Source organism: Protopterus annectens, chromosome 6.part0 (genome assembly GCF_019279795.1).
Source record: "Protopterus annectens isolate FY-2018-M chromosome 6.part0, PAN1.0, whole genome shotgun sequence".
NCBI classification, from domain to species: domain Eukaryota; kingdom Metazoa; phylum Chordata; order Ceratodontiformes; family Protopteridae; genus Protopterus; species Protopterus annectens.
The window spans coordinates 373,159,373-373,179,541 of record NC_056737.1 but is presented as its reverse complement, the minus strand read 5'-3'; the positions used below and the strand labels follow the sequence as shown (position 1 = coordinate 373,179,541).

Sequence of the window (20,169 nt, the reverse complement as noted above, 5' to 3'; positions counted from 1 at the left end):
TATCATGTCTTTGATAATAGGAAAGAGGGGTTGTCTTGAAGTCAGGGAACTTCATTATTTGGCTACAAAGTAGTAATTCTAGGCCAGCTATAGACTGGTGAATATTGTACATGAGGGTCTCCTGCAGAGGTGAAAATCATTTCATTTGATGTACTGGCATTGATAACATCATCTCTCCTAAACCTTGTAATGCAAAAAGTCTTGACAAAGACAAAAATAATGGGGAGGCAAAGACCCACAGTCAGGGATAGATTTTAATTATTTCTCTTATAAACTTAGAAAGTTGCTAGAATTACAGATTTTGCATTATCATTTATTTTCTGAAGGATATGAAGTCTGAAACTCAAATGTCAGACATTATTTACAAATTGCAGTCCTGAATGGTTTGCCAGGAAACCACAAATGTTATGAAGAACTTAACAAAAAGTATGAGGCCAAAATCTGGACATTCTGTGAAAATCTGGGCAATTGAGAGCTGTGAATAAGATTGAAGACTTAGCCAAAGGTTATAGTGCGTGATAAAATTATTCAAAATCCAATACCAGCCACAACTTCGTATCCTTAGAAATAGTACCCTGCACCATGGCAACCAATGCCAGATGAGTATCTGATTTGTTCAACTTCTGAATGGATCCAGTGAATTTTTGAAATGATGCCCTTTATCTGTGAAAAGTTAACATAAATAGAAGTACATAAATGTTTGCACACCCATTTCAAACAGCTTACAGACTAATTCTGAAATATGAATACTCACATCCCTAAGCTATATATATTTGTATAATGTGCAAAGCATGTTTCTTTGTGCACATGTAGCTCAACACATACCAGGAAATGAAACCATGAGATCATATGTGTACTCTACTGTTTTGCATCTCATATTCCAGTACTGAATAACAAATAAAGTCACATTAGACTAAGACTCAACCCCATTTAAAATGCAATTCTCTATGAAGCATTTCACATTAACAGACTCTCCTCTTTAGCGTATGGGTGTTTGTTCCAAACATTCAGCATTGCTCAGGATAATTTGAACAACTTACAGTCCACATGTCAAAGTTTTATTCAATTTTTAAGACATACATTACACAACCTGGATTATCCATGACATTTTTTTAAACTTCAGATAAACAGGAAGCTAATTAATTCCAGTTAGATTTAGTCAGTTTTTAATAAAATAACCTGTATGTTGGTATAGTCAGCATGCTACTTTCATGATAGCAGGGTGCTGACTGTATCAACATACCAGGATGCTACTGTCATCTCAGTAAACTGCATAATCAGGAATAATAAAACTAAAGCCAGTGTCAGCTTAGTATCTGCAGCTGCAGTCACTTCATCCCACGGCAGTCCAAGTACTTCAAATAGTGGAGCTTTTCTACCTGGACCTTCACTTGAAACAGGTATTACCCAGTCAGACTTTCATGGGACACAAATAAATAAATAAATAAATAAATAAATAAATAAATAGCATCAATTTTACATCCTTTAGTTATTCAGTAATATTCCTGTGTATTAGCTATGTGCCTTGAAATGTTACCCTACACTAGGCCGAGTGTAAAGTTAATGAGATATAAACCTGCTATTCAGTTTTCTGATGTTTAAATCCCCAATTGTTTTTCTATTTAAAATCATCAACACTACTGTGGTTTTATTTGCACCCCAGTAGTAAATCACTCTTTGTGGGCTTTCCTCTTTCCCGAGTGGTTGTAAGACATTTTCTTATACTTTATTGAGTGTAGTTTGTGTGAGCAGCTTTTCATTATGTTGCTTTAATCATTGTTTGTAAAATCTGTGTTGAATTATAAGGCACCCATATGTGCTACATTTTATTTTTAGTTCCCCCCTCTGTTTTTGATCCTGGAGTTGGTATGTATAAGTAAGTTGAAGTGCACAGAACCCCCCCCCCGACGTAAAAATATGTTTTTCCATTTTTTTTTTTTTACTTACTCTTTACAATATAAAACATCTTAAGAAGTGTAACTTGCATTAGGGTGATTTGACTTTTAAACATGTAATGCTAAGTAAAGGGTAGGACAGTGAGCCCCCACATGGTGGTACAGGAGTGCTTGCCCCACCATGGAAAAAAGTTTTTTTTTTGTTTTTTTGTAGATTTCATTGACTAGAAGCTTTGACCCATTTTTTTCATATAGTTGAAGCTTCAGGGATTTCAGAGTCAATAAAATGCAGGCGAATCCTCCTTCAACTGTTGCAGTAATTCCTTGATTGCAGTTTTACAGTGTGGGGATTAGTGCTAGGCTGCCTAGAATGCATTTCTTCTGTACCCAGTTGCCTAGGCAACGTCCTTCCAAAGTAATAGGAACACCAGGCTTCTATCTTATGATTTCAGTCCTGCATAATTCAACATGATAACCCTCATCATACACACGGTGCTTATAAAAAAGTGGCTAAGAATGGAAGAGGTGGCAACATATCGAAACAACTCTTATGTTATAAATAAATCACATTTATTTCCAAATCCAGTGCATTACTGCCTTTGGATTCAGTCTAGAATGTAATTGGAAAACTCTGCTTTTTTATTGATTGATTTGTTTGCTTGCTTACTTATTTTAATTGTTTTGTGAGTTTATTGTTTGAGGGACGATGTCATTTTCTGTTCTATGTATTGTCTATGAGCTATTCTATTTTTGTCCAGTCAATGAACAAACATTAATTCGTACTGTGGGAACTTGGGGTTATTTATTCAGTACACATAAAACAGACTGTAACAGTCACATGACATCCCACGACTTTCTAGACAGCTAACTAACTCATCATGAACATGAGTTATAGTTACTGATGTTATTGCTTTACAGTTTTTATTGCTTTTTTGACACAGTGCCATTTGCATTCTTTAATTTTACACCCGACTTTCTGATCTAGGTGATCCCACATGCTCAGTTCTTGTGTGTCTGTGTTTCTGTCTATCTATCTATCTATCTATCTATCTATCTATGTATCTATCTATTTTTGATCTAGCAATATATCTAGCCATCTCTTGATCTATTAAGCTACTGTTTGAGCTGACAAGTGATCTGTTTATTATTATTTCATGTTACATTTTTTGACAGGGCAAGTCTGGCTGGGCAAAAAGGCCCTTTTTCAGCCGATGCCTGGGGAGAAAAGGTCCACTGCATGCAGTGCAATCAAAATCTTTTAAGTGATATAATATCAATAAATACATTTATCGGTCTAGCTATTGATCTGTTTATCTATTAATTGGTCAGTTTCTTATTTGATTCACTTCTCTAGCAATATTTCAATCTGTCTAACAATCAAATCAGGTGACTGATCTATTAATCTATATGCCTATTCTCTCTTCCTAGTGAATTGTTAAATCTTATTTATTTTACTGGTATATCTCTCAGCTTCTCAGTGTTTTTCTTTTCTTATATCTTATTTATGCCACTGAGACCACTGCTCTGAAAAGGTTCTCAGCATATTTTAGCTTTGTGCACTTCTTTATAGAACAGAGAGCATGTAGCAGTGCTTCTATTCTAAATAAAATGATGCAGTAAAGACAGCATAGACTAAAAGTTTGTACTGATTTTTTTTTTTATTATTAGCTTCTCCACTACTTAAAGGATGTCCGCTTTAGGAACAAGAATGGAGAAGAAGTATATTTTGACATGAATGGTGACCCACCAGCATTATATAGTATTCTAAACTGGCAACCAGCATCAGATGACTCTTTTCAGTACTCAGAGGTCGGACATTTCAAACTGAGTGCTGACAATGGCAAAGAACTAGTAATAGATGTAAATTCTATTCTGTGGAGCAATGGATATAAACAGGTAAGGGTTTAAAATGGTAAAGATATAAGACTGAAAATGAACTCCATTCTGTGGAACACTGTCTAAAATTTTACAACTGCTGTTGCTTCACTCATTTGACGGGCTTCCTGTTATTGTTTGTCTTTAAAATTAACTCTGTTTTAATTTACTATTAGTTTACCTTTTCATTAGTTATCAAGGTGACTCAACTGATCAGAGACTAATTTCCATCATATCAACAAGTGGTAACAATAAAATACCTTTAAAAATCAGTTGAAACCAAACCCATATATGATAAAGCAAAATTTCAGTGTTAAATATATTATTTCATAATTGTAAAAGACACAAATACAATGCCAAATAAGAATGTCCTTTCCTAAAAATGTTAAATTAAGAAGAGTTTTTTCTTATTTTGAAAGACCTTAAAATCAGAAACAAAAGCAAAGCATCAATTTTTGGGAGGAGGAGTTTTAAACTGCCTTAAAATGATCAGAAAGATTCTGGAAAGTAGATGGATAGCATTAACCAGTTCAGTATTATCAGTGACATTATACATGTTAAACAAATATTGTAAACCTTCTTTGTTGTTTAGTTTTTACACTTTAGTTGCTGTAGTGAGGATTAAGTCTTTTTCCTCCATCCATCCTTATTAAATACAGTTAGGCAAGTTGATGTTATTTTATTTAGCAAATATGAAAACAGTTTATAAACAGGTAAAAGCTTTAAAATTACAGAGCTTGCATCCAATCAAATCTCAGTGTATGTACTTGTGCTCATGATTTTTTCTAATAATAGAATACAGTTTGTTTATAAAGTTGCATATTTATGTCACATGTTCAGTAGAAGACTGGCTTTACATAAATTACTCAGATGTTATTAATAATTTTAAAGTGTACAGAAGATTATGAATGTAGTATGTTAAATGTCATTAAAGGATATACTATAAAGATTCTTTCATTCTGTTGACCTTGCAGGGAAATGAGAGATCAGGTATGAAAGGATAGATGCAATGCTAAAATTATCCTCTTTCCTGGATTTGTCTTTGATTTTTTTTTTTTAATTTTGTGCTTTTACTTATTTATTTGCAGAATATTGTAGAACTGTTCATTATCAAATTTGATAGAATTTATAAAAATAATGTTACGATTGCCATAGATAGATGGAGTTGGCTCAATCTCAATTTAAATGAAATCTCTCTCTCTCTCTATATATATATATATATATATATATATACATGTATATATTAGTGTATTATGACAAAAAATAACTGCAATGTGAATACATTAAATTGTTGCTAGTACTATAAAACTCAGTGCACTGATATTCTTATAATCAAGAATATCATATAAATAAACCTTCTCTAAGCTGATGATAATACATGATAGAAAGTAACACAAATAAGTCAACTGGAGTTCTGCAACAATGATTCTTTGAGTTAAAGGTAACAAAGAAAATAGAAATCAATACAGGTAGGAAGACATTAGAAGCTCTACCCTCTGTTTAAAATGGGAGGGATATTAATCTAATTTCATGTTAGAGGGACTGAGCATGTTATGATTCCAGTACAGTAATTTATAAGGATTTTAGTTAGACTTTGTTTTTTTATATGCATCCTTTGAATTACAGATAGAATATATTATCTAGGAGCAGGAGAGGCAGAAAGAACCAGGCAATAATTCTATAATTTTTGTAGAAGAGTCTAAAGCTACACAGGATATAAGTTTAGGTAAATATGTACAGGTTACTGTGAATAATTATGCCAGACACGGCAAATTACTTAGTAATATGTTAAATCAAGATGATTTAACAATTATATAGAGGCAAAATAATGTTGTGATAAGAAGATATGCAGCTTATGCTGATGAATATAACCTTTTTCCCAAATAAATTACATTTTCCTATATACATAGTATCAGGCAAAGTAGACAGTGTAAATCAAAGCAGAACTAGTCCAATTATTTTTCTACCGATACTGCCCTTGAACTCACAAAATATACTCAGTCGTAAATTCATTTAATAAATATTTTCATATGAAAGGAATTACACTGATTTCATTAAATACAACCTTGTTGTCTGTTGGAAAACTACTATTAATAAATAAGATTAAGTGAAATTGGATGCTATGCTAGCTTGCATTTATTCTTTGTCTAACAAATGTTTTGAAGCTCAAGAATCATAGACAGTCTGTGTAACCAGATAAAATGATGTAGTACATATTTCAAAGTAGCTATAGCAAAGAGACAAAGTGCTATAAAAAAGATAAATATCATACACACTATCTGCGAAAGGGTATTAAGAAAAATGAATGACTAAAAATACAATGTGTTTATGTGGACAAGGAAGGGAAGCATTTAACACAACTGACTACAGATGAAGAAACAGAAAAAAATAAAGCTGATTTCAAATAATCAGAATCAGTTAGTGATCCAAATTTGAGTTTAGTAAGGGCTATATTAAATTAATTCATGACTTATCAATTTTCATCTAAATTTTGCAAATAAACAGAAGTCTGGCAGGTCAGTGCAGACTAATGCTGAGTTGCATGGCACAACATCTGAATATGGCTCACTGTTTTGGTGAAAACATTCATATTTAATACTTGAATTTTTGATGCATCAAATTTCAGTACATACATACAGGAGCGGCCTTAGTTCAACTGGTGCCCTAAGCAAAAGGGCTCCACGATGCCCCCACCACACCATCTGGTGCCCCCATCCTGGTCTACCTACACCAAATAAATACTGGAAAAGTGCCCCTGCTAAAGCAGCTGCCTAGTTGACCTATGCCTAAGGCCGGCTATGCATACATATGCATAAAGAGTACAGTATAACAGAAAAAATAATTTTGCAAATGATAACACACCTGTTACTAAAAAAATTCCCGGCAAGCTACAATAAAAACAAGTCACATTTTGACATATTTTAACAATATGTCACATGACAGTAGTGAATGAGTTTGATGCTGCAGTGAAAAACAATCCATGAATAGCCAGTATCCTAAAGTTTTGGTTGTTTTACATATATTATAGTGATACTGTTATGAGATGTCATCTCATAGCCACATAAATAGTCAGTTAAGCATTTCTCTAATCCCACATAATCATCTTTTTCACAGATTCCACAATCACGGTGCAGCCAGAGTTGTCTTGCAGGATACAGGAAGGCACCTCAGTCAGGTCAGCCAATCTGCTGCTTCAGTTGTGTCATGTGCTCCCAAGGGGAAATTTCCAACCAAAGTGGTAAGTGTCTTTCACAGATAAAAGTAGATAATCAGTAGATAATCAGTACTGCAGAAGAATCAAGACAAAAATCTCTTAGCTATCTCAAAACCCACAAGAAAACCTGGTCACTCTCTGTATTCATACTCTGTCTCTATACTTTGGAATTCACTACCTCTAGGTACAAGGTCTATGCCTCTACTAACCAATTTCAAAGCCTCTTTAAAAAATCATCTCAAAAATACATGGCTCTGCTCCTGTATAAAGCCTGCCTAATGCTCAGGTCTTTCTCTGTCTGTCACATTTCATTCCCTCATAGACTGCAAGATCCTAAGGCTCTTCTAACTCCTTCTCTGTTTCTATACCATATCCTTAAGCTCCTGCACTGGCTTTATTGGTTCTATTCTTCTTAACCCTCTCTCACTATCTATCTGCATCACTAACTTTCTGGCTGCTATTTTCCCAACTGAAACTAACATTCTATTTTGCTTGTACTATTACAGTCAATGTCACACAATGCACTACCTACGTACTACTTTTTTGGACAATGTGTACATCATGTATGGTGAGAGTGACTATTATTGTCTGTAGTGTTTTAACTGTATAGAACTGTCTAGATGTGTAGTAATGTATTTCAACATCTTGTAGCAGTTTGTTCTTTCAACTTATTTTTTGTATAGTATTTCTAATGTAATTTTTATTGTATTGGCTTATACTGTATTTGTATTGTACTGTATTGTATGTGGAGCTTTCCTCCCCGGGCCTCTGCTGAAAATGCATTCTGTAGACCCAGTCAGACCACCCCGGTAAACAAATGTCAAATAAATAAATAAATAAATAAAATGATATTTAAAAAAACTTTACCTTTACTGCTGCCTGCCATTAGTGCATCATCATAATTATCACTATCATCAGCATCATGTTTTTGCATTTCTACATGGTATTAGGGTATTGCCTCAGTTGTTGCCATATTCTCAATTTAGAACCACTTTCCTAGTTTTTTAATGTCATGTCCGACGTTTGAAGGTCTTTACTTACACAATCCATCTCTTGGCTGGAACTTCATGTCTCCCTTTGCTTTCCCTCCTGTTTGTCCCAAATCTTCTTTATCAAATATCTTTTCTTTCCTGGACATGTAATCAAACCATCATAATCTGTTTTCATTGACCTTCTTTTCAGTCAGGGCTACTTTGGTTTCTACTCAGATGTCTTCATGTTTGCATCTGTCCCATCATGTGCAGCCCACTGCCCATCTCAAACATGTCTTTGCCATTACCTCATGTTTCTGCAGTTACTCTGCCTTCATTGTCCATGTTTCTGTATCATACAGAAGCACTAGTTACACTGCTGTTTTGTACATTTTACTCTTCAGCTTCTTTGACATTCTTCTGTCATATACCACCCAAGTACATTGTGCCAGATGGCTGTAGCACCTCTAATTCTAGGTTTGACTTGCAGATTTCCCTTTCTTCTCAGTCACATCTCCCAGAAACTAATAACTTGTTCCACTATTTTTCCTTCTATATAAATTTTCAGGTTCTTCTAATTCTTCCATTTGGTTCCATGACAATTTTCTTTTTCACTACTCAGTTTCACTCTATGTACCTAAAGTTTTGCATTCCAGTCCCCTGTCATTGTTGAAGTTAGCTGTGTTTCTTATTTTATAATTTAATATACATGTAAATGCCATCAATTGTTGTCTGAATGGAGAAATGATAAGGGGTCCAAATGGAGAGATGATAAAATCAGTAAACAAAGGAGAGTAGTATTGCTGGAACTGAACTTATCCTCAAGTCTTGGTAACTACCTCCAAGAGGTGAACCCTGTTTTTAAAAAATCTGGATGACACTGATATATAGATTGTATTTTATAGAGCATATATCATGGATATAAATATGTTAAAAAAAAACAAAAAAACAGCTGGGTGCACATGTCCCGGGATAAAAATGTGCCCAATCCTTGCAGGCACACTGGTGTCAGGATTGGAAAAAAATGACAGTGTAAAATCCTCAAAACACAGAAGTATTCTTACAATGGGGTTAGTCCAGGTTCAGGGGAGGATGGCTCCCCTGTTGTAGAAGGAAGTAGTAGTCCACAAAAACCACAACAACTGACAAGCCAAAAAAAGAGCCATAAAGATGATAGAGTAGACTATTGAGGATAAGAAAGAAATTATGTATTGTTACTATTAGGAAAAAAGCCCAGAATTTCTGGATAGAAGATATACAAAAAGAATGAGAGAAATTAGAGGAAAGAAAAATACTTGCACAAGAAAAACTGTCAAAAGCTTGAAATGCAAATTTGTGTTCATTAATAGAACAGATTCATGAAAAACATTATATAGACCAAGAAACCTTGGACCATTTGGAAAGAGAAGCGACTGAGGAAGTTTGAAAATATAAAGAAAAAAAATCTAGAGGTTTTTGAAAGGTATAAAAAAGAAATATGGACATACGAAAGGAAGAGAGATCTGAGATGGTGCAATATTTATGTGAAGGAGAAAGCCAAACAAATCAGTACAAAAAAAAATAAAATAAAAAAGCTCCAAAGATATTTGAAGAGAAATGTAGGCAAAGGCACCCAGATATGGAACATTTCACAATACAAAAAATAAGATCACAAGGGGGGGGGGGGGGTTGAACAAGAGATCAGTAAAGTAGAAGTTAAACAAATAGAAGCTGAAGTTATGGTGTACTTGCAAAGTGAGGGATTTTGTGTAGAAAGTCTAACACAGGCTATGTCACAGCACAATGGAACAATGAGTCTCCAAAGTAATAAAAAGCAGGAGAAGTAGGAGACATCTGAAGACATGTGGACATGGGAAAGAAAAAGAGATTTCATATGGTTCAATATTTATGTAAAGGAGCAAAACTAATCAATATAAAAAAAGCACCAACAAAGATATTTGAAGAGAAATACAGGCAAAGGCATCCAGATATGGAAAATTTTACAATATAAAAAACAAGAAAGCCAAGGGGGAAAGGAGAAAAGAGGATTAGTAATGGAGAAGTTAAAAAAATAGTAACTGCAGTTATGGATTACCTGCAAAGTGAAGGATTTAGTGTAGAATATCCAACTCTGGTAACATTACAACATGACAGAACAATGAGTCCCCAGATTAAGGAGAAATTGGTGACACAGTTGCCATATGAAGATACTTTGGAGCCTTCAGTAGGGTGGTGCTGCGGTAGCATTGTCGCCTCACAGTAAGACGTTGTCCTGTTCGATTCTCAGCTAGAGCGTCTTCTGTGTGGAGACATGCATGAATGGGCGTACCTTCGTTGAAGGTTGTGTGTCAGATCCGGCAATTCAGTACGTAAAAATCTACTGCCAATTATTAGCGGACCGGAGATCCGCTGTGATGACTCCTAACCAGGAAAAGCCGAAAGACACAACAAGTAGGAAACAAGTACACAAGTTTAGTTGGAGCTGCACAGTAAGAAAAGGAAGAGGAAAAGGTGGCAACTCCAGAGCAGTTAATGTTGTTGAGTGATAGGCCAGTGATTTCCTATACGAAAGAGCAACTGATGACATAGGGCAAAGCTGAAGAGAATATGCCACAAAAAGATGTTCTGGAACTTCCTGTAGAATACCTGCAGGAACTGCAGAACAAAGAATGTGCCCTTAGTTTAGAAGAAAATGATCTAAGGGAAGAGTTGCTTTATTTAATAGAGATGAAGAGACATTTTAAGATCCATGACAGAAATAGATTACAGAAAGTCAATAAGACCCAAAATGTTATAAGTTTGATAAAACAAATGAACACAATAATCAAAACAGTTCACAGAAATGCATATGATGTAAGAGAATTAAATAGGGTATATTACTGTCTAGCTAAATTAATAATAGATAACGTCTTACCACAAAATCTCAGAGCAGGAAGGGAAGAAATAAAATATCATGGAGGTATCGAACAGAGAAAATAATAAAGCAGTTACAACAAACAGTGTCACAGTTAACAGGGTACAGAAGAGGGAACAGATCAACAAATAAATTTAAAAAGACAGACGTGATAAAAGCAACATACAGTATCAGAATAGACCAGGATCTATCGTACACTATTAAAAATAATAAACTAAAGATATCAGCACAGGCAGAAAAAAACTTAAAAGATATACCAATAAATATAAAGGAAAAGCAGAAAAGGAGCAATTTATTGATAAACCCAGAAAGTTTTATACAGAATTGTGAATCAAGGCAAAAGGAATAGAAATGCAGCAAAAAAGAAGAAATGGACACATTTTGGAGAAATATCTATGAAGATCCTATGGAACATAACAAAGATGCTGAATGTATAGAAGAAGTAAGAGAAGCAATAAAAAGTTGAAATGTACAGGATATGAAATGGGATGGAGTAACAGCCAGAGAAATTGAAACAAAATTAAGAAAAGCTCCTAATTGAAAACCCCCAAGCCCAGATGCAAAACCTAACTTCTGGCTAAAAGTATTAACATCTTTACACAATGATTTAGACATGGGCAATAACTATTTATGTGCACCCTGAACAGACATTGACCTGGTTAACAACAGGAAAACTGATGCTCCTCCTGAAGAGTGAATCTGTCAGATATCCTAAAAAAACTATAGACCAATAACTTGCCTTCAGACAATATATAAACTATACATTAGAACTGACGCCAAAAGAGTTTATAGTCATTTAGAAGAAAAACTCAATCATGGCAATAGAAAAAAGGGATATCAAAAGAAAGTCATGTGGGCAAAGGATCATTTGTTGTTAAAGTCATAATGGAGAACTGTAAAAAGGGGAAGAATATAAGTATGGCATGGATAGACTACAAATAAGCATTTAACAGCATCCTGTATTAATGGATAAAGGAGTGCTTACAAATGTATAAGACTCACCCTACATTGATTATATTTCAGTGACTATGAAACAGCAGCAAACCACTTTGCAGCTAATCCATGATAAAGGACAAATTATTATCTTAGGGATAAAAATCCAAAGGGGGATATTCCAGGGTGACTCTTTATCATTGCTCTTTTGTCTTGCCCTAAACCCATTAAGCTCTCTACTTAACAGATTAGGTCAGAATTACAATTTGTCTCACAGAAAACAACAAAGTATGAAGACTTCTCATCTACTTTTTGTGGATGATTTAAAACTGTATAGTTCATCAGATGAGGAATTGAAAGAGCAACTGTAAGTGGTTAAACTTTCTCAGATGATATAAGAATGTAATTTGGCCTTGATAAATGTGCAAAATCAACCTTGTAAACATGAAAGCTTTAGCACCAAGACAGTATCAGTCTAGGACAGGAATGTAATATAAAGGAAATTGAGCACGAGGGAGTGTATAAATATTACAGAATTGATGAAAGCTTGACAATAAAACATAAATAACTGCAAATAAAACTTAGTATGTAATATTTTTAAAGGCTAAAATTATTACTGAAAACAGCCCTGACATCTAGGAACAAAGTCCAAGCTATAAACCAATTTGGTCTTCTTGTTCAAACTTACAGTTTTGGGGTAATTGACTGGTCCCAAAATGTATTGGATCAGTTCGACAGGAAAACATGAAAAATGCTTCATGCTTATCAAATGATGTATAAAAATCAGTGTATACCAAAATTATATATTCTCCATTCTGAAGGAGGCAGAGCCTTCTCAAAACTGATTACATGTACAGATCTGCAACTGAAGGACTGCAGGCATATTTGCTGACCTCACAAGATTCAAACATAGTGAAAGTTTTAAAACACGAGGAGAACAACCTTGGACTCTACCCAGTTTGGCTTTGTTAAAGGCAGATCATGCCTCCTAAACCTGGTGGATTTCTTTGAGACAGTTACCAAGGCATTAGATGATGGAAAGGAGGTCCACACAGCCTACCTAGATCTCCCAAAGGCTTTCAACACCATTCCACATACTGGTATTATAGACAAGCTCACCAGCTTGAACATACATGCCTACGTCACAAGATGGGTTGACATCTGGCTCACAGATAGAACCCACAGGGTGAGAGTTGCAGGCTTTAGGTCCAACTATAAACCGGTTACAAGTGGCGTCCCCCAGGGCTCAGTCCTAGGACCCCTCCTGTTCAGTATATACTTCTCAGAGGTACAGGCAAGCACAGGAGGACTATGGCTGACCAAGTTTGCAGATGACTGCAAACTAGGGGCTATAATTGATTCTCTGGCTGATACAGACACCCTCCAGAAGGGTCTCACTGAAACGGATACCTGGTGTCAAAATCATGGCCTCGAGCTAAATGCCAAAAAGTGCATAGTCATCCCCTTTGGAAAAGACTAAGTACCCGCACACTACCATATAGGTGGTAGTCCCCTAAATACAGAAAATGTAATAAGGGATCTGGGGACCCAAGTAGATAGTAATCACTCTTTTGATAATCATATTGCCAAGGTGGTTAGAAAATCCTTCTATGTGGCCTACCTAATCACAAAAAGGTTCACTTCCAGAACAAAAGAGGTTATTGTGCCTCTCTACTCATCACTCATTAGACCCATCATAGAATACAATGCTCCATTTGGGATGCACCTTACAAGACACCTGCAACAGCTGGAAAGACCATAAAAGTACCTCACCAAGAGGATTACTGGCCTCAAACATATGCCCTATGCAGCCCGACTCAAGAAACTCCAGCTGTACTTGGTTGCATATTGCTTACTCAGAGGTGATCTCTGCCTGACATACAAGGCCATGTCCTACCCTGAATTGATGGACATGCTCCACCTAAAAAAACACAAATCCTGGAGAGGCACATGCTCTGGAGATATAAACCTCACCAAAATAGTAAATAGGACGTGCTGGAGGGATAGATTCCTGTCCCAGAGGCTCCCCATGCTTTGGAAGAGGATTCCAATATACATCTTCAAGAGAAACCTTGATGGGTGGATGGGAGACAGAACATTTACCCCAGGGATCACTGCAGTGGCTCTGCTGGACAGAGGTACAGGGAACTAATGGCTCTGCTGGACAGAGGCACAGGGAATTAATCTAAGGGGGTGGTGAAAGCCAACACATTCTGGCTAGGCTTATAAATGCCCTTGGGCAGATAGCCTCATACTTACCTATGAACCCATAAGATGACTTGCCTGCTTGGTTTAGCAGAAGCATATTGGTGTCAAGTGAGAATGGAAATCAAACCAGAAGTAGACAAAAATCAGCAGCATCTGAATGTGCCAAAAAAACAAAAGAAAGAATATAAGGTTTAAGGATCAGATGAGAAGCTAAGAAATGTGGGAAGGACATAAATAAAGGTGTAAGTAGAGAAAACTGTAACAACCTCATGTTAACCAGGATCTTACAGAGGAATGGCTAAGGAGATGTGAATTTAAACCAAAAGAAGAAAGGTTAATATTGGTGACCAAGGATAGTGGACTAAGTACACGTTCGTTTACAACATCCATTGAACATGAGGGAGAAACAGAAAAATGCAGGTTTTGCAAAACATAATTGGAAACAGTTGCACATCTTTGTTGCTGGGTGTGATCATACCTTTCAACTATACAGATTATCACAGAATGTCCAGATTTTTGCCTCTTACTTTTTGTCTGTTTCTCATAAAATTGTGGTTTTCTGGCAAATCAGTAGAAAATCATTGAGGGGTGAAGTCAGAAAATAATGACAGACATTTCAGATTCAGACTTTCTATCTTTCCAAAGATTCATAAAAATGCAGAATATGTTACTCTATTAACTTTATAAGCCTGTAAAGTAATATTTAAAAATTGTCCCAAATTTTGAGCCTTTGTCCCCCCTTATTTATGGCTTTGTCCAGATTTCTTGCTCTAACAAGTTGAGAGGTATTGGTGTGATACACTAATGGCAGAGGGCCTGTATACTGAAGGCATAATAATGTGGTAAGACGGTTGCACTGAGGATTGTGCAAACATTATGATATTGAAGTAGATGAAAAGCATTGGAAACATGAGACATGAAGCATTATAGAAAATTAAGTTTTTATCACATGGGATAACCCATTACCAACAGTTCAAAAATAGATATGAGAAAACCAGATATAGTAGTCCATGAAAAGAAGACAAAAGTAGCATTGATCATTGAAATTCCTACACGCATTGATTACCCATTGATTACAGAGTCTTAAATACAAAGAGACACAAAGTCATAAAATACCAGGATTTGAAGCAGAAATGAGGACAATGTGGAAGAAGGATTACCCAGACAGTTCCAATTGTAGTAGGAACAAAATAATTAATAGTCATATTTAGATATGCCAACGATACATATAACTCAGTAGGAATTGCAGGAGTCACTTCTGAGCTCATTGTGGGTACTGCAAAGAGCAGTTTTGGATAACATCAAATACTGAAACAATACTAATTTCACGAACTTTAATCATACTTTAATTAAGGAATGATGTTCTTTCCCCTGATGATATTAAAAATCAAAAAGACTTGGAGAAATTAATTCAGGAGAAATCATGATCCATTTAGCTAATTCCACTGTCCTCTACTTATTATGACTAGCCTTTCCAGTGCTTTCCTCCTTAGAGATATATCCTTCTCTCAACCTCATTTTCCATGTTCCTCATTTCATTCTGTCCTTTACTCAACAATCTATCACAGCATGAGATAAAGAGTACTCCAGTCTTATATCACCTTTCTATTAATCCCTTTAACAGCGAGCATTTTCAAAATGGTGGTACCCTTATTTCTAATTTTCTCGGCTGCTTTTGGTCTCTCTGTATAAATGGATGCATCTCTAATCTGATGTAAAGTATTCTGAAGTTAGAGAATTTATTGGGACAATTATAAGCAATATCTTTTGTTTCTGTACCTAGGTTGAAAGTGAAAGAAACAGCTGCATCTTGAATTTTAATGGCAAGAAATAATATATTTTTCAGCTAACATTTGAAAGAAAGATAATTCTACTTTTAAGCATAAATATGGAGACGTTTTTTGGCCTGAAGTCACAACAACACAATATTATTATATATTGAATAGATTTTGTATTTGTTTCTCTTAGGAGCACAATAACAACATGCTCACTTTAAACCAAATTCTTTGCAAGTATTACATTTGATCAGTTTATAATGGACATCCTGACCTTAATTTAATCATCCATACAAATATCATATGTCTGTATTGATTTCTGATTTTCTTATATGACTATTTTCAGGACAAGAAACTTAATACTCAGTTCTATACAGCAGAATCAGCATCAACAGAATGCTTTGGAGGGTTAGATACATCTCGCTGCTGTGGAAGAGATTCCCCATCCACATTAAGCAATGTTCATCCCAATGCATTTTCAAGTGCAACTTAGATTTATGGATGAGAATGAGAAATGGAATATTTACCCCATGCCTGCACTCTGTGCTACTAATAGACAGATGCAGCCCCTAAATGCTTTATTCTCATTCATGTGTACCCTCAAATTATCTATGGTACGATCCCAGTTATTCTCATTAGGGGTAATATGTAATTATTGATCATAGCATTGGTAAGGAAATCAATAACCAATCGAGAGCCAAATGGGATAGGTTATTTTAAGCACAAGTGAAACTGGGTAGGCTTAAGATAGCACACAAGGGCAACTAGCCTAGTACTTACCTATGAACCTATGAATGCATGAGTCAGTAGCATTTTATGTTTGCTAAGACATAAATATTTTAGTTCTAATATCATAAAATATACTAAATTATGTTATTCTTATATTTACTGTTTTTGCGAGTTAGAACAAATGATCATGTGTATGCTTGCTATGAACAAAATGGCAAAGCACTAAACAGCCTAACAGCAATGTAGGCCTACTGGTGGTATATACCAAGATCGGACCACAACTCTGAAATAGTTACAAATCTTCAAGTAAATTTCACAATAAATTATAGTGTGACATTGAGGGAAAGACTGGAATTCATTACTGAGCTAAGGTATGCAAATAGTTAACCATTATATAAAGATCCCACTACACTTACCAAAAAGAAAAGGTCCTTAATGAAATGAGCATTTACTTCCTTTGGGTGCCTTCCTCTCTTTGGATGACAAGAAATCACCTGATAAGTTCTGACACTGGTTACATTTACATAACCAGTGCCAGTGCTCTCACATAGTAACAGGCCATGGATTGGCTAGGCATGATTTGTTATTGCACAGTGGGGGGAAGTGAGACTACATGCTAATAAGGAGCATCTGGCTACTCCCATGGGTTCAGGTAGGGGTCATGTTGTCTTTTAAAGACTTGTTACTTATCAGGAGATGGAAGTGAGACTCTGTACTTATTAGTCGCATCTGGTTGCACTTCTTTTACTTTATTTTGTTAGTACCTTAGTTGTTTAATGAAACATTTGACCTTAAACTGCTTCACTAATGTGAAAGCTTTTTAATAATAGATTTTATAATTTTATCATTTTAAATTTAAAAAATAAATATGGGTAATATGAGTTATCTCAGTACCAGATGCTACAGCACTGATGTTTTATAGGTGAGGAGGAGGAATAGCAGAAGTAGACTAAGGTCACCTGTTTCTCCAGTTTCTTCAACCTGTTCTTGATGACCCGTTTACATTGACATGTGTATTGTTGACATTCTATAGACCTAGGGCAATAAGGACTAGAATGCATTATTAAGGAAATAAGGACAGTCTATCACCTTTTTCATAATCATCTCTGCTATTTAAGGATGCATTTTCTCACATCTATACTTCTTTCCTTTCATAACAGTTCCTTTGCTGGAGAATGACTTCTGCTTTTTAAACATTTTGAAAGTTTAAACATGTTCGCTTTCTCCCTTTCCCAAAGAAAAACTTTCTTAACTAGGTCAGCCCTGCCTTTGATGGATTAACCTCCAAAGCCAAGAAAATGTTATTTATCATACGTTGCACCTTCTGCAGCAATTTGACATTTTTCTTTAGTGGCAGGCATTAACATGTAATTATGTTATAGTGGCATTACCTATGATCGTGTATAAAGAAAAATGTCCTCTTTACTTTCAAGAGATTCCTTTCATTGGACTCACATATTTTTTCAGAATATCATCACTATCTTCTGATTTGGATAAGAGCTGCTCATGGCTCTTATTACAAGTACCTTTATGCCATTTTGCTTCTCTTTGCTCTTCTTAGATTTAAACTCCCAAAGGCTATGCTTTTTAATCATCAATGTGTTATAATCAGATAATCCTTCATCCATTTTCATCTGCTGATGTCATTAACAATTGACACCATTCTGATTTTCATCTGCTGATGTCATTAACAATTGCCACCATTTTGGTCATATCTATGAACAGAGTGAGCTCACTAGATACCAAATGAGGTATAAGCGACATATGAAGGCTGTAATGGGAGCCCCAGCTTATCTTATGTGACACCACTTAGCATGACTTTGAGTCCTCAGAATTTCATTCCCATTACTAGCCCTTACAGATAAGAGGTTTAACTTTTATTATATACCATTAAAGAAAACAAGTAAACTAAAACATGGGTCACTGCATTTCTTTTGATATGCTGGAGTCATTTAAATAATAAGTAAAAAATGCATAGAAAACCCTAATTTACTGTTTATAGGCATGTATTAAATAGTTAAGAAGATGAACACACAGACAGAGAAAGAGACACAGTTCTAGATACAGTATATAAAGCTTCTATCCCCTATCCATTATAACATATCCTAAAGTCCTCTGTTACTTTACTAAATCTGTGGGTAGGCAGTTCTAGTTCTGCTAAGTATAAACAGGGTCTATATTAGAAAATCGAACTTTCAAAAGTTCGACTGTCATATGGTCGACACCAAATGATCGAACTTTTAAAAGTTTGAAAATCTAATAAAAAAAATGAACTACACAAATAACCTACCTGAACATTTTAAGCAGAGGGGCAGGCCCCCCTGCACCCCCCACACTATCCACTCTTTAAATATACCAACTCCAAGATCACAATACAGAGCAGAAAAGGGAAATCTTCCCATTCCACTCTGTACGGAGATCTCTGTTAAAATGTTCGAACTTTCAAAAATTCGATCATATGGTGTTGACCATATGACAGTCGAACTTTTGAAAGTTTGATCGTCTAATACAGACCCTTATAAACATTGTCTTTGCTTTCTGTAAAGTCTTGCTTCCACATAACTTCTGATTTGTTCTTGTCTTATGCATTTATTGGGGCATTATCTTTTGAGCTAACAAGCCATTTGATTAAGAATTACTGTGACATGTTATCAGTTAACGTTCCCACTACTTCCTATTATAACTGTCAGAACTCCTCAAACATTGCAGAAAAACAATACTAATGTAGAACTCCTCAAACACTGTGCAAATTCCAGAGTTTACTTAATATCAAAATTGAGCTTACTGAAAGTGACATTTGATTTTGATATCCTTTTAGCTCCTCTGAGATATCAACATTATGAGAGTGTAACTGACGACTTAGTGCTGGAAGTCTCCAAAGTGAAGCCCACTGGCATACATGAAATACAGTGATCAGTTCAGAAAAGCTGGCATTTATATATGATTGGTGCATTCATTGTCAAGTCACAGTGCTGAGAACAAAGCTTAACTCTCATGCCATGGTACCTTCAAGGCTTCATTCCCTATACCCTATGTAACACAATAATAATAATAATATAACTGGAAAAGTCAATTAATAGAATCCAAACCTGATTCTTCTAGTCAGACATCTGCTGCTAAGAGTAGTCACGAAACTATAAGGTCATTAATATAAAATGAAGATAAATACTGCCCTCACCATCAATAATAATAAATTATAAGGGTTTACTAGGTGAAACAGTGTCTCACACACTTATTTATAATTTCATTTAAAAAAAAAAAACACATCTACAGCATAAGTATGTAGGTCCTAGCTTACATAGTCAATAGTCAACTTTGTTGAAGAATTTCATGCTTATAAGCATATGTTACATACATAAACCAAATTGTTTATAGTATGCATATAAAGGATTGTTAGGACAAAGCATTATAATTGTATTGACACCTACAAATATCAAATACTGCCATGTGCTATTTCCCTTCTGCTGACCCAGTCCCCAGAATGAAACTTTTCACATTCACAGTCCTCACTTGCTAGTATTACATTTCACTTTCAAAACCAGTGATTTCAACACCTTTTATTGGTCAAATACATGCGTTTGTCTCTTAAATATGGCTAACATAATTGAGGAATGGCTGAAGGCCATGCAGTGCAGACTGATAAACCAAAATAATAAATCATAAAAGCTTTTTTTAA

The 20,169-nt window shown here is 35.2% G+C and overlaps 1 protein-coding gene across 1 annotated transcript in view; it reads left to right on the top strand.

The window, feature by feature from the left end:
• LOC122803840 (extracellular calcium-sensing receptor-like) overlaps nt 1-20,169 on the top strand; it is a 139,584-nt gene that overhangs the window by 104,569 nt on the left and 14,846 nt on the right. The window contains exons 6-7 of the mRNA XM_044073522.1: nt 3,564-3,791; nt 6,885-7,008. Of these exons, the coding sequence (XP_043929457.1) occupies nt 3,564-3,791; nt 6,885-7,008 (352 nt within the window). The remainder of the gene's footprint in view (nt 1-3,563; nt 3,792-6,884; nt 7,009-20,169) is intronic.